Source organism: Rhincodon typus, chromosome 24, assembly GCF_021869965.1.
Source record: "Rhincodon typus isolate 14 chromosome 24, sRhiTyp1.1, whole genome shotgun sequence".
NCBI lineage: Eukaryota > Metazoa > Chordata > Chondrichthyes > Orectolobiformes > Rhincodontidae > Rhincodon > Rhincodon typus.
The window spans coordinates 14,083,090-14,106,941 of NC_063355.1; the positions used below are offsets into that span (position 1 = coordinate 14,083,090).

General features: G+C 39.3%; 1 protein-coding gene across 10 annotated transcripts in view; it reads left to right on the forward strand.

Annotated features, from left to right (window-relative positions):
• taok3a (TAO kinase 3a) overlaps positions 1-23,852 on the forward strand; it is a 110,866-nt gene that overhangs the window by 68,445 nt on the left and 18,569 nt on the right. For 7 of the 10 annotated variants that reach the window (XM_048611643.1, XM_048611644.1, XM_048611642.1 and 4 more), the window contains exons 12-15: positions 10,588-10,755; positions 14,736-14,939; positions 18,243-18,380; positions 23,250-23,486. In XM_048611643.1, the coding sequence (XP_048467600.1) occupies positions 10,588-10,755; positions 14,736-14,939; positions 18,243-18,380; positions 23,250-23,486 (747 nt within the window). Of the gene's footprint in view, positions 1-7,331; positions 7,510-10,587; positions 10,756-14,735; positions 14,940-18,242; positions 18,381-23,249; positions 23,487-23,852 lie in introns of those variants that run through there. The other 3 variants (XM_048611649.1, XM_048611650.1, XM_048611651.1) reach the window with 2 other exon arrangements.

The following is a 23,852-nucleotide window of genomic DNA, read 5'->3' on the forward strand; positions in this document are numbered from 1 at the left end:
ACGGCAGTGTCCCCCGGTCCTCTCATACCACCCCACCAACCAGCGCATCATCGTCTGCCATTTCCTCCACCTACAATCCGACCACGAGATATTTCCCTCCCACCTCTATTTGCCTTTCATCAGGACCGCTCTCTCTGTGACTCCCTCGTCCACTCCACATTCCCCACCAACACCACCATACCGGGCATCTTTCCCTGCAACAGCAGGAGGTGCTACACAAGCCCCTACACCATCTCCACCCCGCCACCCCCCAATTCCATCTGAGGCCCAAGACAAACTTCCCATATCCGACAGGGGTTCACCTGTACATCCTCCAACATGGTCTACTGTATCTGCTACTCATGATGTAGCCGCCTCTACACTGGTGAGACCAAACGTAGTGTCAGTGACAGATTTGCGGAGCACCTGCACTCCGTACGATATATTCTACCACATCTTCCGGTCGCTAAGCATTTTAGCGCGCACTCCCTCTCTCTTGCGCACTCTTTCTTTCCCCACTGCCTGGGTGATATGTCAATCCTGGGCCGCCTCCAGTGCCGCAATGATGCCATATGCAAACTGGAGGAACAACACCTCATATTCCGCCTCAGGAGTCTACAGCCTGATGGCCTAAACATAGAATTCACCAGTTTCAAAATCTCCCCACCTCTGGCCTCATCCTATGTCCAAACCTCCCTCTCATCCCCATCTCCTTGACCCAACACCACTGCCTGTCCATCTCCTTCCCCACCCATCCACCCCTCCCTGCATTCACCTATTGCCATCCCACCTACCTTCTCCAGCCTCACCCCTCTTTGCTCTATTTATTTCCCAGCTCTCTTCCCCCTCCCCAGTCCTGATTAAGGGTCTAGGCCTGAAATGTCAACTCTCCGGCTCCTCTGATGCTACCTGACCTGCTGTCTTCCTCCAGCTCCACACTGTATCAACTCTGACTCCAACATCTGCAGTTCTTGCTATCTTGCAGCATTAATAGACTCTGGCCCCTCCAGCTTTCTTCACTGTTCAGTGTACTTGTGCTTAATTTCATGCCCCAACTCCACTTGCCTTCCTGTTCCCCAAATCATTTGATTCCTTACCCTGGGGAAAAAAAAATCTGTCTGCCTTCAGTTTAAGTATGTTCAACATCAAAGCATCCATAATCCATCAAGATGGATAGTTCTGATTCACAACCCTCTGAAGAAATTTATGCTCATCTCAGTCCTAAATAATCACCCCCTTAGCTGAAGCTGTGTTCTAGATTCCTCAGTTAGGGGAAACAATCTGTGTACATGTCAAGCATTCTCAAAATCTTGTATGTTGGCTCTTCATCCCTTTACACTCCAGGGAGTCAAAGCCTGATTTCTCAGTCTGCTCCCATGGTACAGTCTTGAGCTGGACTGCCTCCAATGCAAGTTGTATCATAGCTTCAGTTTCCATATTAAAGGAATGTATACAACTGAATGTTGAGCCCTGTGAGCGCAACTGGAAATAATTTTCCAACCACAGAAACTCCTACTGACCATTACCCTTTGCTTTCTTCTACTTGAGCCAATTTTAAATTCACCTTGGCTGTGGATGCTATGGACTTGATCAAAAGACTTCTGAAAATGCGTATAGACTACATCAAATGTTACCTCTTTTTAAAAAAAAAAGTCAAATCAGACATTAATAAACACATGTTGACTGTTCTTGATTTATGCCTTCTAAATGCTTTATACTGTACCTTAACACAAAATTAGAAAATTGAGCGTTTGGCTGACCTGTAATTACTCAAAAATCCTTTCCCTCTACTACGTTCGGAAACAATCGCAGAATGTTAGCAGTACTCTTGCCCCACACCTCTGTTTGTATGATATGTATGTGATAGCCAAAGTCTGCATTCTTGTTCATCATAGGATACATTTTTATCTAGGCCTATCAATGTTGATTTTTCCATTTTCAAAGATAATAAGTCCCTCTTCAAATTTGTTTATTGCATCCAAGATTTCATTCTCAATGACTACAGTATCTGCCTTGGCCCCTTCCTTTGAGGATGAGAGAGAGAGAGAAAACAGCATTTGGGTAGATGAAGAAATGGATAATGGTGAGCCAGTGGGAAAGAAAAGCTGCTAATGGTGACCATTAGAGGGTGGAAATGAGTTGGCAATGACAAAGCAGCCCATGTCATGCCAAGATCTGGAGTGTAGGAGTGGGTAAAGAATATGGAAGAAGGTGCTCAGGCTGTTAAAAATTATTGAACACTATGTTGAATCCTGAGGGCCGCAGGGTCCCCAAGCAGAAAATGAGATTCTGTTCTTCCGTTTTGTACTAAGCCTAGCAGCAGGCCCGAGACTGAAATATTGGCCAGGGACACTGTTGAAGTGGCAAGCAGCTGGAAGCTCAGTATCATTTCTGCAGACAATTCATCAGTGTTCCACAAAGCAATCATCTGTGTTTTATCTCGCCGATACAGAGCAGACCATGTTGTGAGCAGCAAATCCAGTTGACCACGAGATTAAGTGAAATGCAGGTGAATCACTGCTTCACCTGGAAGGTATGTCTGGTGCCTTGAATAGTGAGGATGGAGGAAGTAAATGAGCAGCTGTTAGACCTGCAGTTCTGTGGGAAGATGCTATGGGGGTATGGAGAGGTGTTGGCATTGAGCAGCAGTGTCCCGGAGGGAACGGTCCTTGCAGAATGCTGACAGAGGCACATAGAACAGTACAGCACGGTACAGGCCCTTTGGCCCACGATGTTGTGCCGAACTTTTACCCTAAACCTAAGGTCTATCTAACCTCCACCCCTACCTTATACTATCATCCATATGCCTGTCTAATAGCTGCTTAAATGCCCCTAATGAGGCCAACTCCACTACCCTCTCTGGCAGTGCATTCTACATCCCTACCAGTCTCTGAGTAAAGAACCTACCTTTGACGTCTCCCCTAAATCTACCTCCATTCACTTTAAAACTATGTCCCCTCGTAATAGCTACCTCCACCCTAGGAAAAAGTCTCTGGCTGTCCACTCTATCTATACCTCTGATCATTTTGTACACCTCTATCAAGTCACCACTCATCTTTCGTCGTTCTAAAGAGAAAAGCCCTAGCTCTCAACCTTTCCTCGTAAGACCTTCCCTCCATTCCAGGAAACATCCTGGTAAATCTCCTCTGCACCTTCTCTAACGCTTCCACATCTTTCCTGTAATGAGGCGACCAGAACTGGACACACTACTCCAGATGTGGCCGAACCAGGCTTTTGTACAGCTGGAGCATAACTTCACGGCTCTTGAACTCATTCCCTCTGTTAATGAAAGCTAACACACCATACGCCGCCTTAACAACTCAATCCACCTGGGTGGCAGCTTTCAGGGAACTGTGGACATGAACCCCAAGATCCCTCTGCTCCTCCACACTGCCAAGAATCTTTCCGTTAACCCTGTATTCTGCTTTCAAGTTTGTCCTTCCAAAATGAATCACCTCACACTTTTCAGGGTTAAACTCCATCTGCCACTTCTCAGCCCAGCTCTGCATCCTATCAATGTCCCTTTGTAACCTAGAACAGCCCTCCACACTGTCCACAACGCGACCCAGCTTCGTATCGTCGGCGAACTCACTAACCCACCCTTCCATTCCTACATCCAAATCATTTAGAAAAATCACAAATAGAAGAGGACCCAGAACAGCTCCTTGTGGTACACAACTCGTAACTGAGCGCCATGTTGAACATTTTCTGTCCACTACCACCCTTTGTCTTCTAAGGGTCAGCCAATTCTGAATCCAATCTGCCACATTTCCCCCTATCCCATGCCTGCTTACCTTCTGCATGAGCCTACCATGGGGAACCTTATCAAATGCCTTACTTAAATCCATGTATACCACATCTACTGCCCAACCTTCAGCCACGTGTTTGGTCACCTCCTCAAAGAATTCAATAAGGTTTGTGAGGCGTGATCTACCGCTCACAAATCCATGCTGACTATCACGAATCAAACTGTGCCTATCCAAGTGAACATAAATACTATCTCTCAGAGCCCTTTCCAATAATTTGCCCACCACTGACGCAAGACTAACTGGCCTGTAATTTCCAGGGTTATCCCTATTCCCTTTTTTGAACAAGGGAATGACGTTTACCTGTCTCCAATCTTCCGGCACTATGCCTGTGGACAGTGAGGACGAAAAGGTCATCGCCAAAGGCCCTGCGATCTCTTCCCTCACGTCCCATAGAATCCTTGGGTAAATCCCATCATACCCGGGGGACTTATCTATCTTCAAGTTCCTCAAAATTCCTAGTACATCTTCCTTACTAACAGCCACCTCCTCTAGCCTACCAGCCTGTTTTACACTGTCCTCCTCTACAACTAAGTCCCTCTCAGTTGTGAATACTGAAGAAATGTATTCATTAAGGACGTCTCCTATCTCTAGGCTCCATGCACAAATTCCCTTTACAATCCTTGATCGGCCCTACTTGGTTGTGGCATTCTACTGGAGGTGGCAGAAATGGTGGCTTATGATCCTTCGAGGAAGCTCGTGGGGCTGAAATTGAGGGAGGGATGAGCGAGAGTGAGGGCAGAAGTGCTGGCAATGGGCTCAACACAGCTGAGGCCACTGTCAACTATGGTGTTGTCAAGAATCCTTGGTTGAGGAAAACGGCATATGTTTCTGAGGCCCCCTGAAGAAGGTAGCATCAGAAGAAATGTGATGGAGAAACTGGGAGAACAGAATGGAGACCTGACAGGAAACTAGGTGTGAGAATGCGTCATTCTGGGAGTTGGATTTAATGCAGATGTTTGTGGCCAGCCTATCCCCAGAAATGGAAATGGGTGTGGAGGAAGGGAAGGGAGGAGTCAGATGAATCAGGTGAAGATGAAAGCAGAGTTGAAATTGGAAGTCAATTTTTTTCTGCAACCTTTCAACAGTTCCCTGTAGACTGACAAGGTGTTGTCTATTATGTGTCCTTTGAAAATTCATTCTGTTGTTGCTGTTGGTCACATGACCAATGATGGTCTTGTCAACCCAGACTGGTTTGCAAATCCAAAGAATCACTGCAGTTAGAGATAGATGGTGGTCCTTGACACTTGTGTCGATCATTGCTCTGCTTAACTCACTCACTGCGGAGCAATAATCTTGGTGACCATTGATTCTTTGAGATGGTATTCATACAATAGCAGCTGTGAATTTTACAGATAACATTAGACATTCACCTGTAGGCAAAACTCCCATCCCGGATGACTCGATTAGGTGCCTTCCAGGAGCTTGAGATATTATGAGGAGTAAACGAAAGTCACTTGATTCTTGGCAGCCATTTTAGTAGCTTATCAACAAGTACTTTTATCACAAGATTATTCTAGAGTCTTCAAATGAACTTGACTGTTGGCATCAAAACAGGTCCAATGTTAATTGTGTCCAAAAGTGCCATTTGCCCTTCTGTGTTGTTTTGACCATGCTCTGAGCCTGGTCACTCCTGGATGCTTTCATCTTAGCTCACTGTCTAGGATTCAAAGCAGTGCAAGGGAGGTGGAACAATTGAAAGGCCCCTCAATGGTAACAACAATCATCACCACCACAGAGATTAACAGTTAAGGGTAATGAAACCATTTTAGGCACAACCTAGCATTTTATTATTTTTCATTCCTTTTAAACAAGGAATATCTTCATTTGACTTCTAAACTAAATTACACTTACAATCATCTTGGTGTCATTGTTATTCACAGTTCCAGGTGCGATTGATTTTTATTTGAAAAGTAAATGTTACTCATTAACTTGAGTGGTGTGGCAAGGGGCATTTACATGATTATAGGAAGCAACTGAGCTAGCAGTATAGATGCAATTAGGGGAAGACCAGTTGAGCAATTTAAGATTGTGCAGAGTTACCTGAGCAGCAGTGAGAGGGGTCTCAAGTGGATCTTTAAACACATTTTCTTCCTTTATTCAGGGGATGTGTGCTTTACCTAGGCCGACATTTATTGTCCATCCCCAGTTGCCCTGGAGAAGGTGGTATGTTACCTTTTTTTGAATTGCTGCAGTCCATTTGCTCTGACTGCACCCATGGTGCTGAGCTTCTAGGATTTTGACCCAGTTACAGTGAAAGAACAGCAATATATTTCCAAATGAGTGGTGGGTAGTTTAAGAGAAACTTACAGGTAATGGTGTTTCCATGTAATTGCTTGTCTTGTCTTTGTAGAAGATAGTGGTTGTGGGTTTGGAAGGTACAATGTAAGGAGTTTTAGTGAATTTCTGTAGTATGTCCTGTGGATGGTACACATTTTGGCTACTATGAATTGGTGGCTGAAGGAGTGAATGTTTGTGGACGTAGAGCTAATCAGATGGCTGCTTTGACTGCTTGGTGTCCAGCTTCATGTTGGAGCTCTCATCTGTCATGTGCCTTGTAACTCATGGACAAGCTTTTCCTTTATTCATTAATGGGATGAGGGCATCACTGGCTAGACAGCATTTATTGCCCAGAGGGCAATTCAGAGTCAACCATGTTATGGATCTGGAGGCACGTGTAGGCTAGACTAGGTAAGGATGGCAGTTTCCTTCCCTAAAGGAAATCAGTAAGCCAGATAGGTTTTTCTGACAATCGATAACGGATTTGTGGTCATCATTAGATTCTTAATTCCAGATTTTATTGAATTCAAATTCTACCATCTGCTGTGGCAGGATTTGAACCCAGGTCCCCAGAACATTATCTGGGTCTTTGGATTAACAGTCCAATGATAATACTGCTAGGCCATCACTTCTGGGAGGAGGAGTCGGGAGGTGAGTTGTTCGTTTTAGGATTCTCAACCCTGCTGATCTGCTCTTGACGTGGTATTTTTATGGCTAGTTTGATTCTGTTTTGAGCAGTTTTCGTAATGCTGTTGAATGTCAAAGGGCAAAGATTTGATTTTATTTTGTTAGAGGTCAGTATGGCCTGAATATCACTGGCGATTTGTACGCTCAAGTCTAGATATTATCCAGGTCTTTCTGCATTTGGATGAGGACTGTCTGAGTCGTCACAAATGGCACTGCCCAGCATTATGCAATCATCTGTGAACATCTGACCTTTTTGGAAGCCAGATCATTGAAGCAGCTGAAGATAGTTCGGCCTAGGATACTATGCTGAGAAACTCCAGAGATGCCTGAAGCTGAAATGACTGACCTTGTGCAGCCACAACCATGTTCCTTTGTGCCAGGATGACTCCAACTAATGGAGTGTTTTTCCATAAAACCCATTGATTCAAATTTTGCTGGGGTTCCTTGATGGCGTGCTCGGTCAAATGTGGTTTTGATGTCAATTGCAATCAATATTACTTCACGTCTGAAGTTCAATTCTTTTCTTTTTTGTCCATGTTTGGACCAAGACTGTATGAGGTCAGGAGCTGAGTGCCTTGGCAGAACCCAAACAGCGTCAGTGATCAGGTTGTGGATAGGCCGGTGCTGCTTCACAGCACCAACAATCTCTTCTAGTACTTGACGAATGGAGAGCTGATTGATAGCGATCAGTGGCTGGATTGGATTTGACCTGCTTTTTGTACACAAGACCTAACTGAACAATTCTCCATATCATCAGGTAAATGCCTTTGTTGTGGCATGGTCGAGGTTGTCTATTTCTGTACTAGTATATTGGCTAAGGCACCATACTATGCCAATGACTAGTAGACTTGTAAGATGGAAGCTTGTGTTTTAAGGGAATAAAATGTTTGAAAGAGTTGCTTCTCCTCTGCCACTAAACAGTTTTTTTTCAGACTTTGCATTTTCTTGTGGCGGTTTCAGAGAAGTGTAAAGACCCTACAATTGGGAGAGTTCAAATGTAACAATTGTGCCGATTTAAATAGATTTGGTGATCAAGTGTAAGAACCCAAGCTATTTGGCTCCAGTAGGGGGATCGGGGTATCTTGGGGGGGGGGGGGGGAAGAATGTTGTTACAGTATAGCTCTGACAATATTCAAGAGTTTACATGGATATTTTTTGAGTAAGCAATCATCATTGATAGGGTCAAGGAAATAAAAGGGTTATTTCAACAGTTGCCTTAGCCCTACATTCTACTGTTCCCTTCCAAAATGTTTCTGCCTTTCCAGCTCCCTCTCCTGAGATATGCAGAACCAACTGCTGAGTGCACTTTCAGTTACCCATCCTAATATCCTTTAGCAGGTGTTACTTTAAAGTCTGAGATTTAAATGGTCTCTGTTTTGTGGTCTTGCACTGCCAAATGTCTAACTTTCAAAACCGTATAACTCCCAGTTGTAACAACAGCATCCTCTTGTCAACCGAACCGGCCACTTGTGTCCCCTTTACAACCTCTTTCTTCAAAGGCCATTCAAGTACCACAAATTGTTACACTGTTATATTTCTCAGGCAGCAAGTACTAAACAGAAAAAGTATTCTGATTAGGATCAACACCACTAAAGTAAAGACAAAGTTGTCACAGTCCTAGTGGACTATATGGCTGTTCTCTCATTGGAAAATGACAACTGGTGGTTTATCCTAAGGGTCATCACATGTCAGGTGCAAGGGCAAATTGGGAAGGAGTGTCCTTCATGGCAACCTCAGCTGATGCAGGATTTGAACCCATACTGATTTTAGATTGCAAATCAGCTGTCCACCCAGCTGAGCTAACTGATCCTGTTTAAACTAACTTTCTTTTTATATAATACAAATTAAATGAATATTAGAGATTTCCCATATCTCTGGTTCATTTTAAGTAAAACAAAATGCACACAACAAACCTGCTTTCCAAGTTTATGAATCTGTTAAAAGTTACTTTGTAGCATCTTGTTTTTGCCTCGATATTAAGTTTCCCAATACCAACCCAAGGAAGAAAGCTAAACTCGGATTTATCGGAGTTCACAGGGTGACTTTGGGTTTGTCAAGTTGATTTACTTTTAATAAGCAAATTATCTTTGAAATTATTTTGTTCCCTGATGCCATAAATATTTTCATTATGCTTTGTCCAGTGTGTTTTTATTAACTTCTGTGATTTAGTAAGAAAATGCGACATTTAAAGCAATGCTTCCCAATTGTTTTCCCACTGTCCCCCCATTTTAAGGCTTCAAATTTGTCACGAGCCCTTGGTATAAGAACTGAAAGTGGGCTGGGACAAAAGGAGTGAATCTGAGAATCGGGCCCTGTTAACGGGAATACGGGTCTAATAACTTGGCCGAAGCTCTACAGCAGCCTTTGAGCTCGTGACCCCAATTTATGGTCTTAACCCTCAGTATGGAAAGATCTGATTCATCATCATTATTTTTCAATTCCTTCCTGTGGAAACTTGTTCCAAATCCCAAAATGTAACTGTTAAAGGAAAAGCAAAATGCTGAAAGTGTGAATAAAGGGTTTGGTACAAAATGATTAAACGTGTCTATATATTACATAGACCAGTATTGTGTACTAGAGAGGTTAAAGCATTCTATTGGTTACATATAAAAGTAAAATGCAATGGATTCTAAAATCTGAGATACATTCAGGTCCAATGGCAGCTATACAGGAAGAAAGAGTTGACTTTTTAAGGTTATTGACCTGTAGGCTTAACTGTGTTCATCTCCATAGATGTGACCGGACTAGAGTGTCTCTAGCATTCGTTTGTTTTTAATATCATTGCATAGGTATTTTAATGTATCGTTGCGCACTCCACACAATTTGATTTGTATGATTTAGCATTTCATTGTGTCCCGGTATGTCAGTTAAGTTTAGTTTACAAAATAAATGCAGGAAATGAAACTCCATCCATTCATAATTCACCCAAAATTCCAGTTTCTTAAATAGCTGAAAGATTCTCACTCCGTAACCCAACTTGGAAATCGACTCCATTTGATGTGAGGAAGTACTATTTCATGGTCCTAATGTCTCCTCCTCTAATGAATTTGCAACAGTTGTCTTTTCACGGTTGTCTTCTTTATGGTAACTCTGATTCTCATTTACTTTGGTGAGCAGAACTTGACTTAAGAATTCAAGATCCGTATTGCCATAATTTTTGTTCACATACTGCTATCTAAAATAGTTGACGTTCTCTCACACCACAGAAGTAGCTACTTGGAATTAATGTGTATGGAACCTGATCTGACTTGATGCTGGAAGGAATGTAGTTTGTGCATGTTAAGAATATTAAGTGCTAATGGGCCAATAATTTTTTGTTTCCTATTTGTATGAAAACTGTACATCCCCCAATGTTAATATTCTGCCTTGTTGTTAATGAGAGGGAATGGATTGGTTCATTTGTAGCATAGGTAGGCTCCCAGACATCTTGAGCAGTGCCTGCAAGTAACCTACATAAGTCTAAAAATATTCTAGCAACAGTCTTACTGGAAAATTTGTACTTAACACTGGCTGGAAAGTACATATTTCTTGAAATTTACCGTATATTTTGAGGGCCATCATCTCGGGAATGCATACGAATAAAGATCCTGCTCCAAACATTTGAAGTTGTTTTCAGTTGCTTAGCTACACTGAGATTACTTTGGTGTACAGATCACAAAACCATTATTATTTATGCTGCAGTCGTGTTTACTTCAAATTGGTCTTTTTTCCCCAACAATATTAAAGAAGCTTTTTTATAATGCTGTCTTACATTCTAGATATATTATAGATAATACTGTATGCACAGATTGTGATTAGCCTTTTGGACATTGATAATTTGCTATGTTTACCTTAGCATGATTTTGTTCGCCGGGAGCATCCACAACGAGTTCTTTGTGACCTTATTGCAAGAACAAAAGATGCTGTACGAGAGCTGGATAATCTTCAGTATAGAAAAATGAAAAAAATTCTTTTTCAAGAAACTCGCAATGGACCAACGACAGAATCACAAGAGGAAGAGGAGGTAAGATGAATTAGGTGGTTTAAGTAATAGATTAACATCTAAGTAATTGAAGATTTTTTTTTAACCCCTGCGATTATTGCTGTCAGAAAATTAAAGCAACAAACCTGGTTTCTAATTCAAATAGCAATTACTCATATGTAACTCAAAATACTGAGTTGCCACAGTATTTGTAAAGGATGTAAGGTGGGGTTATCAACTTTTGACAGCTGTAAACATGGGCTTTTTTTTTTTTTTTGCAGTATTTATGAGAAACTCCTGGCTATCAATCTTTTGCTTTTCTTTAACTCCGTCAAGTCAATTACAATACTGAATTGGTACATTACCTGAGCTGAATCATGTACTCAAAAGAGCTGAGACCTTCTGACTTGTATAGTTTATCACTGCACTCTTCAAGTACAATTTGTCCACTAAACTACCTTGGGAGTTCTATGACAGCATTATCAACATTTCAAAATTCAAAGTAATGATTATAAAAGGAATTGTCAAACTTGAACTCTTCATTTATGTATAACACTTGAAAGTACTGGATGCACGTATAAAGTCATAGTCATAGAGATGAACAGCATAGAAACAGACATTTCGGATCAACTTGTCCATGCCGACTAGACATCCTGAACTGATCTAGTCCCGTTTGCCAGCATTTGGCCCATATCCCTCTGAAACCCTTCCTATTCATGTACCCATCCAGATGCCTTTTTAAATGTTGTTGTACCAGATTCCTCCTCCTCCTCCTGGTAGCTCATTCCATATAGGAACCATCCTCTGTGAGAAGAAGTTGCCCCTTGGGTCGCTTTAAAATATTTCCCCCCTCACCTTTTAAACCTGTTCCCTTTAGTTTTGGACTCCCATAACTTGGTGAATAGCCAAATTCTCCCCCCTCCCCCCATCCATGCCTCTCATGATTGTATAAACCTCTCTAAGGTCAACCCTCAGCCTCTGACGTTCCAGGGAAACTAGCCCCAACCTATTTAGCCTCTTCCTAATAGTTCAAACCCTCCAACCTTGGCAACATCATGGTAAATCTTTTCTCAACTCTTTCAAGTCTCACTAGGGGAGGTGATGGCCACGTGGTATTATCGTTGGACTGTTAATCCAGAGACCCAGATAATGTTCTGGGGACCTGGGTTCGAATCCCACCATGGCAGATGGTGGAATTTGAATTCAATAAGTATCTGGAATTAAGAGTCTAATGATGATCATGAATCCATTGTCGATTGTCAGAAAAACCCATCTGGTTCACTGATGTCCTTTTAGGGAAGGAAACTGCCATCCTTACCTGTTCTGGCCTACATGTGACTCCAGACCCACAGCAATGTGGTTGACTCTTCACTGCCCGATGGGCAATAAATACTGCCTAGCCAGCAATGCCCTCATCCTGTGAATGAATAAAGAAAAAAAAAATTCTTAAAGCAAGGAGACCAGAATTGGATGCAGTATTCTAGACGTGGCCCAACCAATGCCCTGTACGGCCACAACATGACCTCCCAAATCCTACACTCCATGCATTGACTAACAAAAGCAAGTGTACCAAACACCACCTTTTACCACGCTGTCTACCTGTGACTCTTTTGAAGGAACTATGAACCTGCACTCCAAGGTCTCTCTCTTTTTTCAGCAACACTCCCCAGGACCCCTTACCATTACGAGTATAAATCCTAACCTGATTTGCCCTACCAAAATGCAGCACCTCATATTTAATAAGAGTTTTGTAAAATCTGAATTAGCCTAATAAATGGGAGCAAGGGGTGTAATGTTTCTACATTTCTGATATCTTTGTGGGTAATTAACTGTTTGTTGCAGTACCAAGCTACATATGTCAAGAATGAATAGGTTTCATGTTGAGCTTTAAATAAGATAGTGGTGATATTTGAATTATTTTACTCCACTTTGTGCCTAGATTTTCTGCACTATGTCAGTACATGGTTTATTACTGACTGCTTTGAGCTAGAATCCAGTTATGTGGATATCTGAGAAAAGTTATCAGATTCGACTGCATTGCTCCCATCTGATCAAATCTGATCAGCTTGAGCCTAATAAATGAAGAATATTTACTTGGGCAAATAGCATCAATGCCTATGGGTTAGGTAGGGTGGGGTAAATTGAATAATTATTGATGCATTGATTGGAACTTTTTTGAAAACATCTCTTGAAACAGAATTTCCAGAGCAGTTTTTGTGCATGAAGTCCAAGGTGCTTATTTCTTTCTCATAACTTAAACCAATCTGAAATAAATTTTATAAAAATCAACTGCACATACAGAATTCCTACAGTGTGGAAACAGGCCCTTCGACCCAACAAGTCCACACCAACCCTCCAAGCACCCTCTAATCTACACATCCCTGAACACTATGGGCAATTTAGCATGGCCAATCACCTACCCTGCACATCTTTGGACTGTGGGAGGAAACCCACGCAGACATGGGGAGAATGTACAAACTCCACACAGATAGTCGCCCGAGGATGGAATCGAACCTGAATCCCTGGTGCTGTGAGGCAGCAGTGCTAACCACTGAGCCACCGTGCCACCCCAAATCTTAAATCTGTTTGTGTAATCAGAAGATAGTTATGGATGTGGAAGGCCAGTTGGTCAATCTTAATTCATCCAATGAATAAAACCGCATCAGGCCCATTTCTTCTCTATTACAGGATCTATTAATTAGTAACTGTTTCTGAAGTTTTTTGCTTCATGGGGAAGTTGTTTTATCATTTGTGAGCAAGTTGCTTGTAATAATCTAACTTTGTCGTTTCCTAATTGAATCACTTGTTCTAGTTGTAATTTATCTTCAAATAATACTTTAAGATTTGTCTTTCCCAGACTTAAGGCTGTTAACTCGGAGTATTGTTTCTGGTTTTTAAACTTCTGAACAGACTGATACAAGAATTCAGTTTTGTGGCTCTTCTTTACAGTGCCTCCAATGATTGACCATTTCCTTTGCATGTTGGAAATGCTGACTGAACACAATTCTCTTGGGTGTCTCTGTGTATTTTCTTAATATTGACAAGACAGGACATTATTTCTCAAAAATATTTTACTGTATTTTCTGGTGTATATTGTCAGATTCAACAATAAATGTTCACTAACTCAAAATTAGATATTTGAATTCCATTTCAGCTTATCTGATCATAATTAGTTAAAATACATTGCTACCACTACCTCTCCTCTCTTCATCCTATCTCCTTAAATAATTTTACTTCCTGAAGGGGCACTTCTAGGCTGAAGTTCTACCTGGGTTGTCCATCCTTGTTATCTCCTATGAGAACAATTCTGTTGAACCTGGCTCAATAAGAAGTGTGTACTCGGCCCTATTTACCTTTTACTCTCCCTCACAGTGAATATTTAAGGCCAAAAGTGGATTTACCACCATCCCAGCTGAGAACTGCTGATCCATGCTTGTTAACAGTTTCACAGTCATCAGTAAAATGTCCAAGTGTAAACAAGTGTATTAATTAATGCTATCTTGTTTGATTTCTCTTAATCTTGAATTATACCTGTAGAGCATTTTGGGTTGCATAAAACAAAAACAAACTTCCAAATTTGCTGCTGTGCTGATGATGAAAGGTGTAGTTTGAGATAAATGAACTGTGGGACACATTTCAGCAAATTGTAAGATCGTTTGTCTCCTTCCCCTTTTATTGATGATGCCCAGTCTTGGTATCTTTTTGTTGCAAGATATTGAGTCTGTCTCTTCCTCCACTTGTCACTGGGAGCATCTGATAAAAACTTAGATTATAGTCTCCTGCAGTATTTTAAGTTCTGTGACCATTTATGAGTGTTCTTTCCAGTGCCTGTGATGGGATCTTGGGCATCAGGGTTCTGCTTAGTGCTCTAACTGTATAACCCTAATATGTTTACCAAATAGTCATCTCCTTTTAACTTGTGTGCAATGTGAGAAATACTATTCACTGCATGTGATTTTCACATGCATGACACCACTAATGCATGTTGACCTAGACTAACATTGCTTTCCTCTATCTTGCAGGACAGTGAGCATGGTGCAGGATTAGGTAGTAAAGTAGATAGCCTGGGAAGTAATCAGTCCATTCCCAGTATGTCGATCAGCACAGGCAGCCAGAATAGCAGTGTTAACAGTCTGCATGAAGTCTTTGATGATAGTTCAGAGATCGCCATGATGCATGATGGTGATAACACCATGCAATCCAATGTCTCCGTCATCCACAAGAAGGTAAGTTTGCAGTCTAGTCTGGAAAGTTTATCTCTATGAAGTCTTCTGCACTGCATAAAATTGCTAAATTGTTACCAGAAACAATTAGACATGTCAAAAAATCTAGAATACAATTAATTGTTTGGAAGTAACCTCAGACCAGCAAAACACCATCATCCACTGCCTGGTTTTCTAAATTCATATGGCATTCAATCCGTTAGCACAATTGTTTATTAAAGCTTCTGTATAAGCACTACAGAGATCTTTTCAGAAACTCTGCAGATACAGTGGTGTCAATAAAGAGAGCAATAGACTGTGACTCACTGGAGTTACGGTATACGTCAAGGATTTTTTCTTTTTAAAAACCATGGAAAAATTGCACTGATTGGCAAGTTTAATGTTGGGCACTATGGAAATGAAGTTGAGCAGGAAATAAAAAAGAGCTTTTCAAAGTGGACACAAATTTTACCCAAACTGTTTATTGCACCCAGAATGGAATATCTGCCCACTGATTTGAGAAGGATGGTGTTATGCATCTGTTTTTAAAACTGTTTATTTCATGTATGTATAATTAATTAGATTCAGATTTTATTGGACTAACTTGAGCTTTTCCTCTGCATTTTTATTATTCAGTTTTCCTTCATTCGAGTTAGTGACTTGTAATTAGTCCAAGATCTATTCTCAATCCAAATGAAAATTGCAATAAAGCTAAAACGAAATTAAGACTAATGTATTCTGATGAATTAAGTGAAGTTTGTGAAATGACCACTTTCACACTTGTTGAAATGCCTATCGAAGATGAAATCAGATTAATGATACTTAAAAGTATTTGATATTACTGGACTGAAATCTGACTTGATAAATTTTAAGATTTAGCAATGTATTCTTTTACTAAAATACAAGCATGCAACACTGCAGATCTGGTTTCAACTGAAGTTTATTATGCACAAGAACAAAGTAAGGAAGCTGTCTACATACAACACAGTTTGAAAGATTTCAAAACACTCTAAAATAGAATCCCATTATTCCAACATCATCACATCACAGTACTCTGACACTAAAGAGAATTCCCTTCTTGATCACATTTATCAGTTTAAGTTAACTCTTCTTTCAGTTCCCAGTCTTGAGAGTTTATTAGCTTTTTGCTTGATTATTCATACAACTGAACTTAGACTTCAGCTTTAAATAATCCCTTCAGTGTTCAAACCAAACACTACTTCTGGTCTGGAACTTTTAAGCATTAATCTATACGCTAAGGTAAATTCCTAACAATTCCAAGCTATCTTCTTTCTTGAGAAACTGTTTCATAGATTTAATTCCCAGAACCTCTGCAAACTAAAAAATAAGATTTCCAAGCTACGGGTTTTCCCTTAACCAAAAAAAATCAATTGTTTATTCTTCTAACCTGAAAGCAAGCTAATGTTCCTCAGTATTTAATCTGCCCACTTGCAAAACTTTTTTCCCAATGTGAACAAATTTCCATTATCACCTGAGGGACTCACCATTCTCACACTGGTTTTTAAAGAAAAGTCATGGGTCCAGAAATATTGAAGTTAATTGTTAAAACTCCTCAAATGCTGATCAATTCCAAACTCTGAAAGCAATTTTTTTTTATACAGACATCTCAAAAGTTACATGTGAAAGCATATTCAGTTGTCTATGTACAAAAGAAACTTTGATACCAAGAGTTGAGTTCACAACTAGAATTTCATAAGTCAAAGTTGAAAAAAGTGCACTTGTATTATGTAACTATTATTCTACAAAATATTCTGAAACTTCTAAAACCAATATAGGAGTTAGTGTAGGCTTAAGACCCACTCTTGCACATTGGTTAGAAAATATCTAAAAATCTGCAACAATAGGCAGTGTGAGGTGATTTTTTAAAAGATTTCATAAAACAGTGGAACACCTAAATGCTATCACATTAAATGGTCAGAAATGAATCCAGCCACTGGCTTTTAACTGAAAGGTTCACTTTAAAGATTAACTTTCCCATGTTATTCATTTTTGGAACTCCCAAGCCTTAAAGTAGCAATGATACATTTTATTTGTTCATGTGTTCTGTGTGCATCACTGGCTAGGCCAGGATTTGTTGTCCAGAGGGCAGCTAAGAGTCTACCATACTGCTGCACGTTGAAAGTCCCTGGCCAAACAAGGATGGCAGATTTCCACGATTTTTACAACAACTAACGATTACATGGCCATTTGGCTAACTTGTTAAATTTCAGATTTTACTGTATTTAAATTCCACATCTGCCATGGTGGGATTTGAACCCATGATCCCTTTAAGCCTGGGGTTCTGGATCACAAGTCCAGTGACGTAACCACCATTTAAGGCCCACTTCCCTATTGTCAGTACTACTATTTGGTGGAAATATATATCTTAATGATTAATGCCAAATTTAATGGAAGTAGTTTGCTTGACTGGAGTCATTTCAAGTATATGGTGTATCATTTATAGCTATAATTATGGAATTCAGTTTTGAGAGTTCAGTTATGTAAAGCTAACCTATTGTTAGCATGATGACAAGCTTGTATAGTTGCTGGCCTTTCAGTAGCCTAAATTGGAAATCGGGGCTGGATTCACTGCTGTAGAACCAGAGCAGAAACTTGTGGAGTGGTTTATTTAATTTCTACCTAACTGTGGCTTTTGCCATCTTCCAATTAAAAATTTCAGCAAATTTTTTCATATGTTAAGTCTCCACTGTATTTTTAGGGAAATATTTCCTTTTGTACCAGAAGGCTTGTACTTCAGAAATATTTCCTACCGAAAGAAATTGTTCATAGTTTTATTTGCTTTTATTATGGCTCCCATCAATTGTCATAAGTACTTCAAGAAGGATTGTACTAAATGGGGCTAGGTGCAGCAGCACTATAATATTTATTAGTATTTTGGACTCGGATAATGGCAGATATGCAATTTAAAATTAAAACTCATCGGTTGAAAATCAGCAATCTTGCATAATAAAATAGCTTAAGCAACAGATGACAAATTGGACATTTTTTCAGTTTTTGTTGATGTGAAAAAGTTGACCAAATATTAAGAAATTCAATTCATATATGTTTTCCTGAAATAATCAGCTTCTAAGTGTTGCAAAAAAAGTGCTGCTGAAGGTCTGCCTGTGATTCAAGTAGCATCCCACTACTGATCAGCTGACTCCTCTCCTGCAATGTGTTGGTAATTCATCTCACTATTCAGCTGCAGTGACTGGTACAGCTAACTATGCATTTCATACAGTGCTCACAAAAGAAGTCGAGGTAATACAAAGATATCCAGCAGAGAAAGCACACAGTTTGACATTGTATTGTTTTATCCCATTTCAGCAGGACCATGTATTCATAAGGGATGAAGCAGGCCAGAAAGACATCAGGCCTGATCTGCGGCCTTCAGCATCTCTCCATAGTCAGGCCTCTCTGCTTAAGAACCGGGAACATTTTGCTACAATCAGAACAGCATCTCTGGTAAGCATACCCAAGTGTGTTTTTTTTTTTTTTTTTTTTGGTTTCTTCCAGTGAATGTTTAGGATGTTAATCACATTTAAATTAAGTCAAAGCATTTTTTTTCCTTCATTCACTAACTGTAATACATATTTAATGAAAGTCCTAAGAGGTTTTCCTTTACTGAAATATTTTAAAATGCTTTAGTAAATGTAGAAGGTTTTCAGCATTTGAGATGCTGAAAATGTTTTGTGGATTGATGGTTAAAAAGACTTAATTTAATCTCGAATGGGTAATCTGTTGAAGCAGTGAGATGGCTGTCTCTAATGGAATAAATGTGAGTCTGACAGCAAGTAGATATTAATTTAATACAGGCATGTTTTGCATACATGTCCAGGTATCCATTGTATGTTGAAGTAAAGCCCAATAAAGCTTTTTTTTTTTAGAAAATGTTATACTAGGTCATTGTTATAAGCCTTAAGATTGTGTAGTTTATTGTGGACTGTTTGAGATTGCAGTAAAATTTATTTTTTTGAATTAAATAGAGTTGAAACATATATTTTACTTCAGGACTTTGAAATACAGGATTTTAGTTTTGAGAGCATGGTCTTCAAAATAATCTATGTATCTTGTGGGTTTTTGAAAAATACATAATTTATAGGACCTTTTTTCAGAGCTCCCATGGTTGGTTGCTTGAGTAGCATTTTGTAATTCTTGAGGAACGAAACCATGTTACTGTATATCTTTTTAAAAATAATACAATTTAGCTATTTGACACTAAGTAAAAGGGTATAATCCAATCTGTTTTTAATGCTAGTGCTTGGATATATCATGATGCATTCTAGATTTTGGTTTTTGATCTATTTCTTAAGCAAAAGTTTTAAAACTTAATTTGTTTCAGGAATCCGTATTACACCTTCAATCACTGCTGTTGAAGCATTTAACAGTGGTTATGATTTTCGAATATGCCATTTGAATTAAGGGAATGGTGCTTCAGAAGTGGTCAATTTCTGTTTAATCATGTTAAAGCAATTCCAGCAGGCCATTGTAAGATGTGTGAGCCGAGCACTTGATCTGCCTCAGTCCCTAATAATGTTGAAGTCTTCCACAGTAGATTGAAATATGTTGCCACTTTGTTAGAAATCCAGGCTCTTTGTGATGGCAGCATTTTGGAATAGATGGATTTTCCTTTGGCAGTGCTGAATGTCAAAACTGAGCAGAAACTTTTATTGCTGAAGTAGAGACTGTTTGTTTGATTTTTTTCTGCCTTCACTCCACCAAAGAAATAAAATGAACAGCTATTGTTTCCATTTCACAATAAGGGATTTTACCACAACAAGCTTTTAGAAATTTTGTCATGTAGAGAACAATCTTTCCCTTGGTATGCTAGGAAGCTTTTTAGTTTCACCAAATTTTAAAGCATCCATATATTCTTGCAATTGTACATTGCTGACTTTAAACAGTTGGTGTCCCCATTGTTCTAATTATCAAATTCACTATTTTCTATTTGCTTTTTCTACTGGTTGGATTGACTTGAGTGACTGAAGAGTTTATAAATATTTTATCAGAATCATAATGGGAAATTATTTTATCCAGTAGGTTTAACCCTAATTAGCTGGCTGTGTATGAGGACAGAATTAGCTCTGTCACACAAATATTGACCCAATTCTTTCCAACTGTGCTGTTCAATTTTCACACACTGCTTTGTACAGTATATTTCCATATCAGGTGCACATTATAGTAATTGAATATATTTTCAGGTTTTGCTCAAAGTGAAACTGAAAATATAAATCATCTAACTTCCTCTTTATTCACTATACCTTTATACTATGTTATGCTTCCTCAAAAATGTATTAAATTTCAAATTTTGGGATGAGAGTTATGCAGTTGCTAGTTCTGGTCCATAATTTTGGTAGACTCCTCCAAAGAAATTCTGCACAAATTTTACTTGGAGGTTGAGGATGGGCAGAATTTTGCTGAGGAGGACAGTCTGTCAGTTGAGTTCTTCAGTACTGCTGTCCTGGAATAATCTGATTTATTCCTGAAAGATGAGGACAGACTAATACTTGTAGTTCTTATAGTCACAGAAGGTTCTCTTGGCATTAGTCTAGTTGAGCTAGTTAAAATTCATCTACAAAAGGAAATTCAATTCAGTTCTGCATCCAGACTGCTTTGAATTCCATTTATTCTGAGTAGAAGTCAAGCCCAATACTATGGAAATAAAATTCATGTTGACATGTTTCCAATGGGGTTGTTTCTTAAAAATTCAGCTTGTTAAAATCTCTTGAGAGGTGGGGGGGTCTTTCTGTTTTATTTGAATGTGATTGTTGCCTTTCATCTCTTGCTTGCCTTAATAGTAACGTGGCTTGATTTTTTCCACGATGAACGTGCAGCTTTTAGTGGTAAGGGATATATGGTAAAATGATAAAACTAGTGCTTTGGTGCCAAAGCAAGTTTTATATACTTATTTTTAAATTAATACAGCATTGCCTATATAATGGTGACTGCACTTTTTAAAAACAGTTTTGTTTTTTCCTAATTTTTCAAACTAATGCCCCACCTGTTGCATCAAAAAGAGAGGTTGAACTGAGTTGGGCCAGCATTTGTCATTAATCCCTAATTGCCCTTCATTGCAGTGGTGAGCTGCATTCCTTGAACTATGGCATAGGAAGGGAGTTTCAGGAATTTGGTCCAGTAATAGTGAAGGAATAGTTATACAGTTCCAAGTCCAAGAGTACACCTTGGAAAAGAACTTGCCAGTGATAATGTTCCAATGCTTCTGTCCTGGCCATTGTAGGTGGTAGAAGTTTGTGGCATTTGGAAAGTTTCGTTGAAGGAGCCTTTGTGAATTTCTGCAGTGCATCTTGTTTAATGTATATACTACTGCCACTGTACCTTGTTGGTGGACAGAGTGAATGTTTAAAGTGGTGCATGGAATTCCAATCATGTGGGTTGTTTCATCTGGATGATGTCAAGCTGCTTGTACTGTTGGAGCTGCCTTTTTCCTTTTAAGTAGGGAGTATTCCATTATACTACTGGCATTTAGATAGTGAACAGGTCTTGTGGAACCAAATGAGTTATCTGCTGCAGATACCCAGGCTCTGAGCTGCTCTTGTGACCGTAGTATTTGTGTGATTCAGTTCAGTTTCTGATCAATGGTAATCCTCAATTTTTAAAATCATGTAGCATAAGATTAGTATGCAAGATGCATGAGTTCATCTTGTGTTGTAATATGAATGGGGGACACTATGCATACATAGAGATATATAAAGTTGGATATAGTGATAAAGCTGGAGGTTGGCGCCACCCTGTGGCCTAATGTAGTTTAACTTGCAATTTCGCAAGTTTGACAAGAATTTTTTGTAGCTGTCTTCTGCAAAACAGCATTGAGCAAATTTACGAACTAATCTAGGATGATGTGGTGGTTGACGCCCCATGGTCATGTGTCTGAAGTTGGAATAAGACAGCAGAAAACTTCAATCCTTGTGGCAGTTTTCTCCAGAGCTGTACGAGAGGATGGATGTGTATATGTTCCAGATTGGCAGTTTGTTTCCTCATTGTCTGAAACAAACTTTAGTGTTTCCATTTCATCTGTAAGTGTGTTCTTAGGGCAAATCAAGTGCAAATACTGTTAATGAGTCAAAATGGGCAACTAGTACTGTCTGGCTGAACAAACGATATGGAGGCGTGCAATAACATCTCTGAACAGGTTGATTAGAAAATAGGTTAAATAAAATTTAAACAGTACATGGACGCATATCTGAGCCTTAATTGCTGTTTTACTTTGGGTGCAACCCTCCACTTCTGCACATGTTATCTAATTCAGGTAGGTATGAAAGTTATTGTGGCAGAAATTTTTAAATGTCTGAATAGGCTACGAGCACCACTGACTTGGGAACCAAAATGTGATTCCAATCCTTAACAGAATACTAGTCAGAGCTTGTGTTAAGCAAATGTGCATGGATTTTTGTTCTGAGCCATGACTATTCAACATTTTTTTGAATAAATTGGAAATGTGATCTCCAATGGATATGCAGCTTTGGTTATGTTTTAAGAGTAAATATCATTTTTTTTCAAATGGATGCATTTTTGTTTCTCATTTAGCCGAAGGTCATGTTCATTTTCTATCTGGAATGTAGAACAAATGTAGTAATAGCAAGATTTTTGGCATTATGTTAAAAATAAATGTCAAATCATTTGTTTCCATAGCCAATTAGTGTGTTTAAGCATGCTGATTTTCATTTCAAAGTAGTGGTGGCTTTACAATCATTTACTCAGTAATAGATTATAGCACAGATGTTTGAGCTTGAAGAGGCAGCCACTAAACTTGACATTTTTATCTTCATTACATCATTGGTTAATGCAATTGCATTAGTTTTAAAATGTTGTTTGACATTGAGGGAAGTCGTGATTCTTCTGTGCTTACCTTCAAAGTAATCCTTGAAATAGTTTCTCACTTCAGGCTAAATCATTTTTACTGAACTTCGTTTATGACGTGAAACTCTTGAATGTCTATATTTTAAAAAATACTTTAAAAAATTAAAAAAAAAGTCTCCCCTCAAACTCAACGGATTGTAGTGGTGCAGTATAGTTGAAATAGGTGGATGGCCTTGATCCCTTCTTTCAAATCCCGTGAGTGACCTGGTAGATTGGTACACGTCCACGTATAGTTCTTGCACATCAAGGACATCCTGACTTCTGTGGCTTTCCCAGAGACAGAGAGGTCACACATCAATGTTCAAATTGAAAAGTTTGCAGAAGTAGCTAGAAATTATTTTAAACGTGTGGTTGTAAAAGGTTATTATATTTTGGATTCGAAGAAAAATGATTTTAATTGTATTTTTTTCAATTCTTCAATGTAATTGGCCATCTTGTTTTGTTTTTTGGCACTAGGTTACAAGACAGATCCATGAGCATGAACAGGAAAACGAGCTACGTGAACAGATGTCGGGCTACAAGCGGATGCGAAGACAGCACCAGAAGCAGCTGATGGCTTTAGAGAATAAGCTGAAGGCAGAGATGGATGAACATCGTCTAAAATTGGAGAAGGAAGTAGAGACTCAATGTAACAATGCATCTATTGAACTGGAGAAGCTGGCAAAGAAGCATCAGATATCCATGGAAAAAGAGGTAAGTGAAGACAGTGAGTAAGGAAAATGTATATCAGAATGGCTCATTTTAGACTTAGAAGGAATAGGAGGAAGTGATTGGAGCCATGTAAACATAGAAAGAACTGCAGACTCCATCCATTATGTTCCATAAGTCTATTGTCAATCTTGTTAAAGTGAACCAGAGAACAATGCTTACCACATTGCTTTTGTATTTAACGTGGAATGGAATAACGAAAAGTTACATGTACAAAATTGTTCTAGTGGCTAATTTGTACAACTGTCTAAAAGTCAATTGTCATTTTCTCGTACACAACTTGAATATTGCTGGAAAAGGACATTTTTACCAAAGGTTTTCATTTTGCAGTCTTCATGACATTCGCAAGAA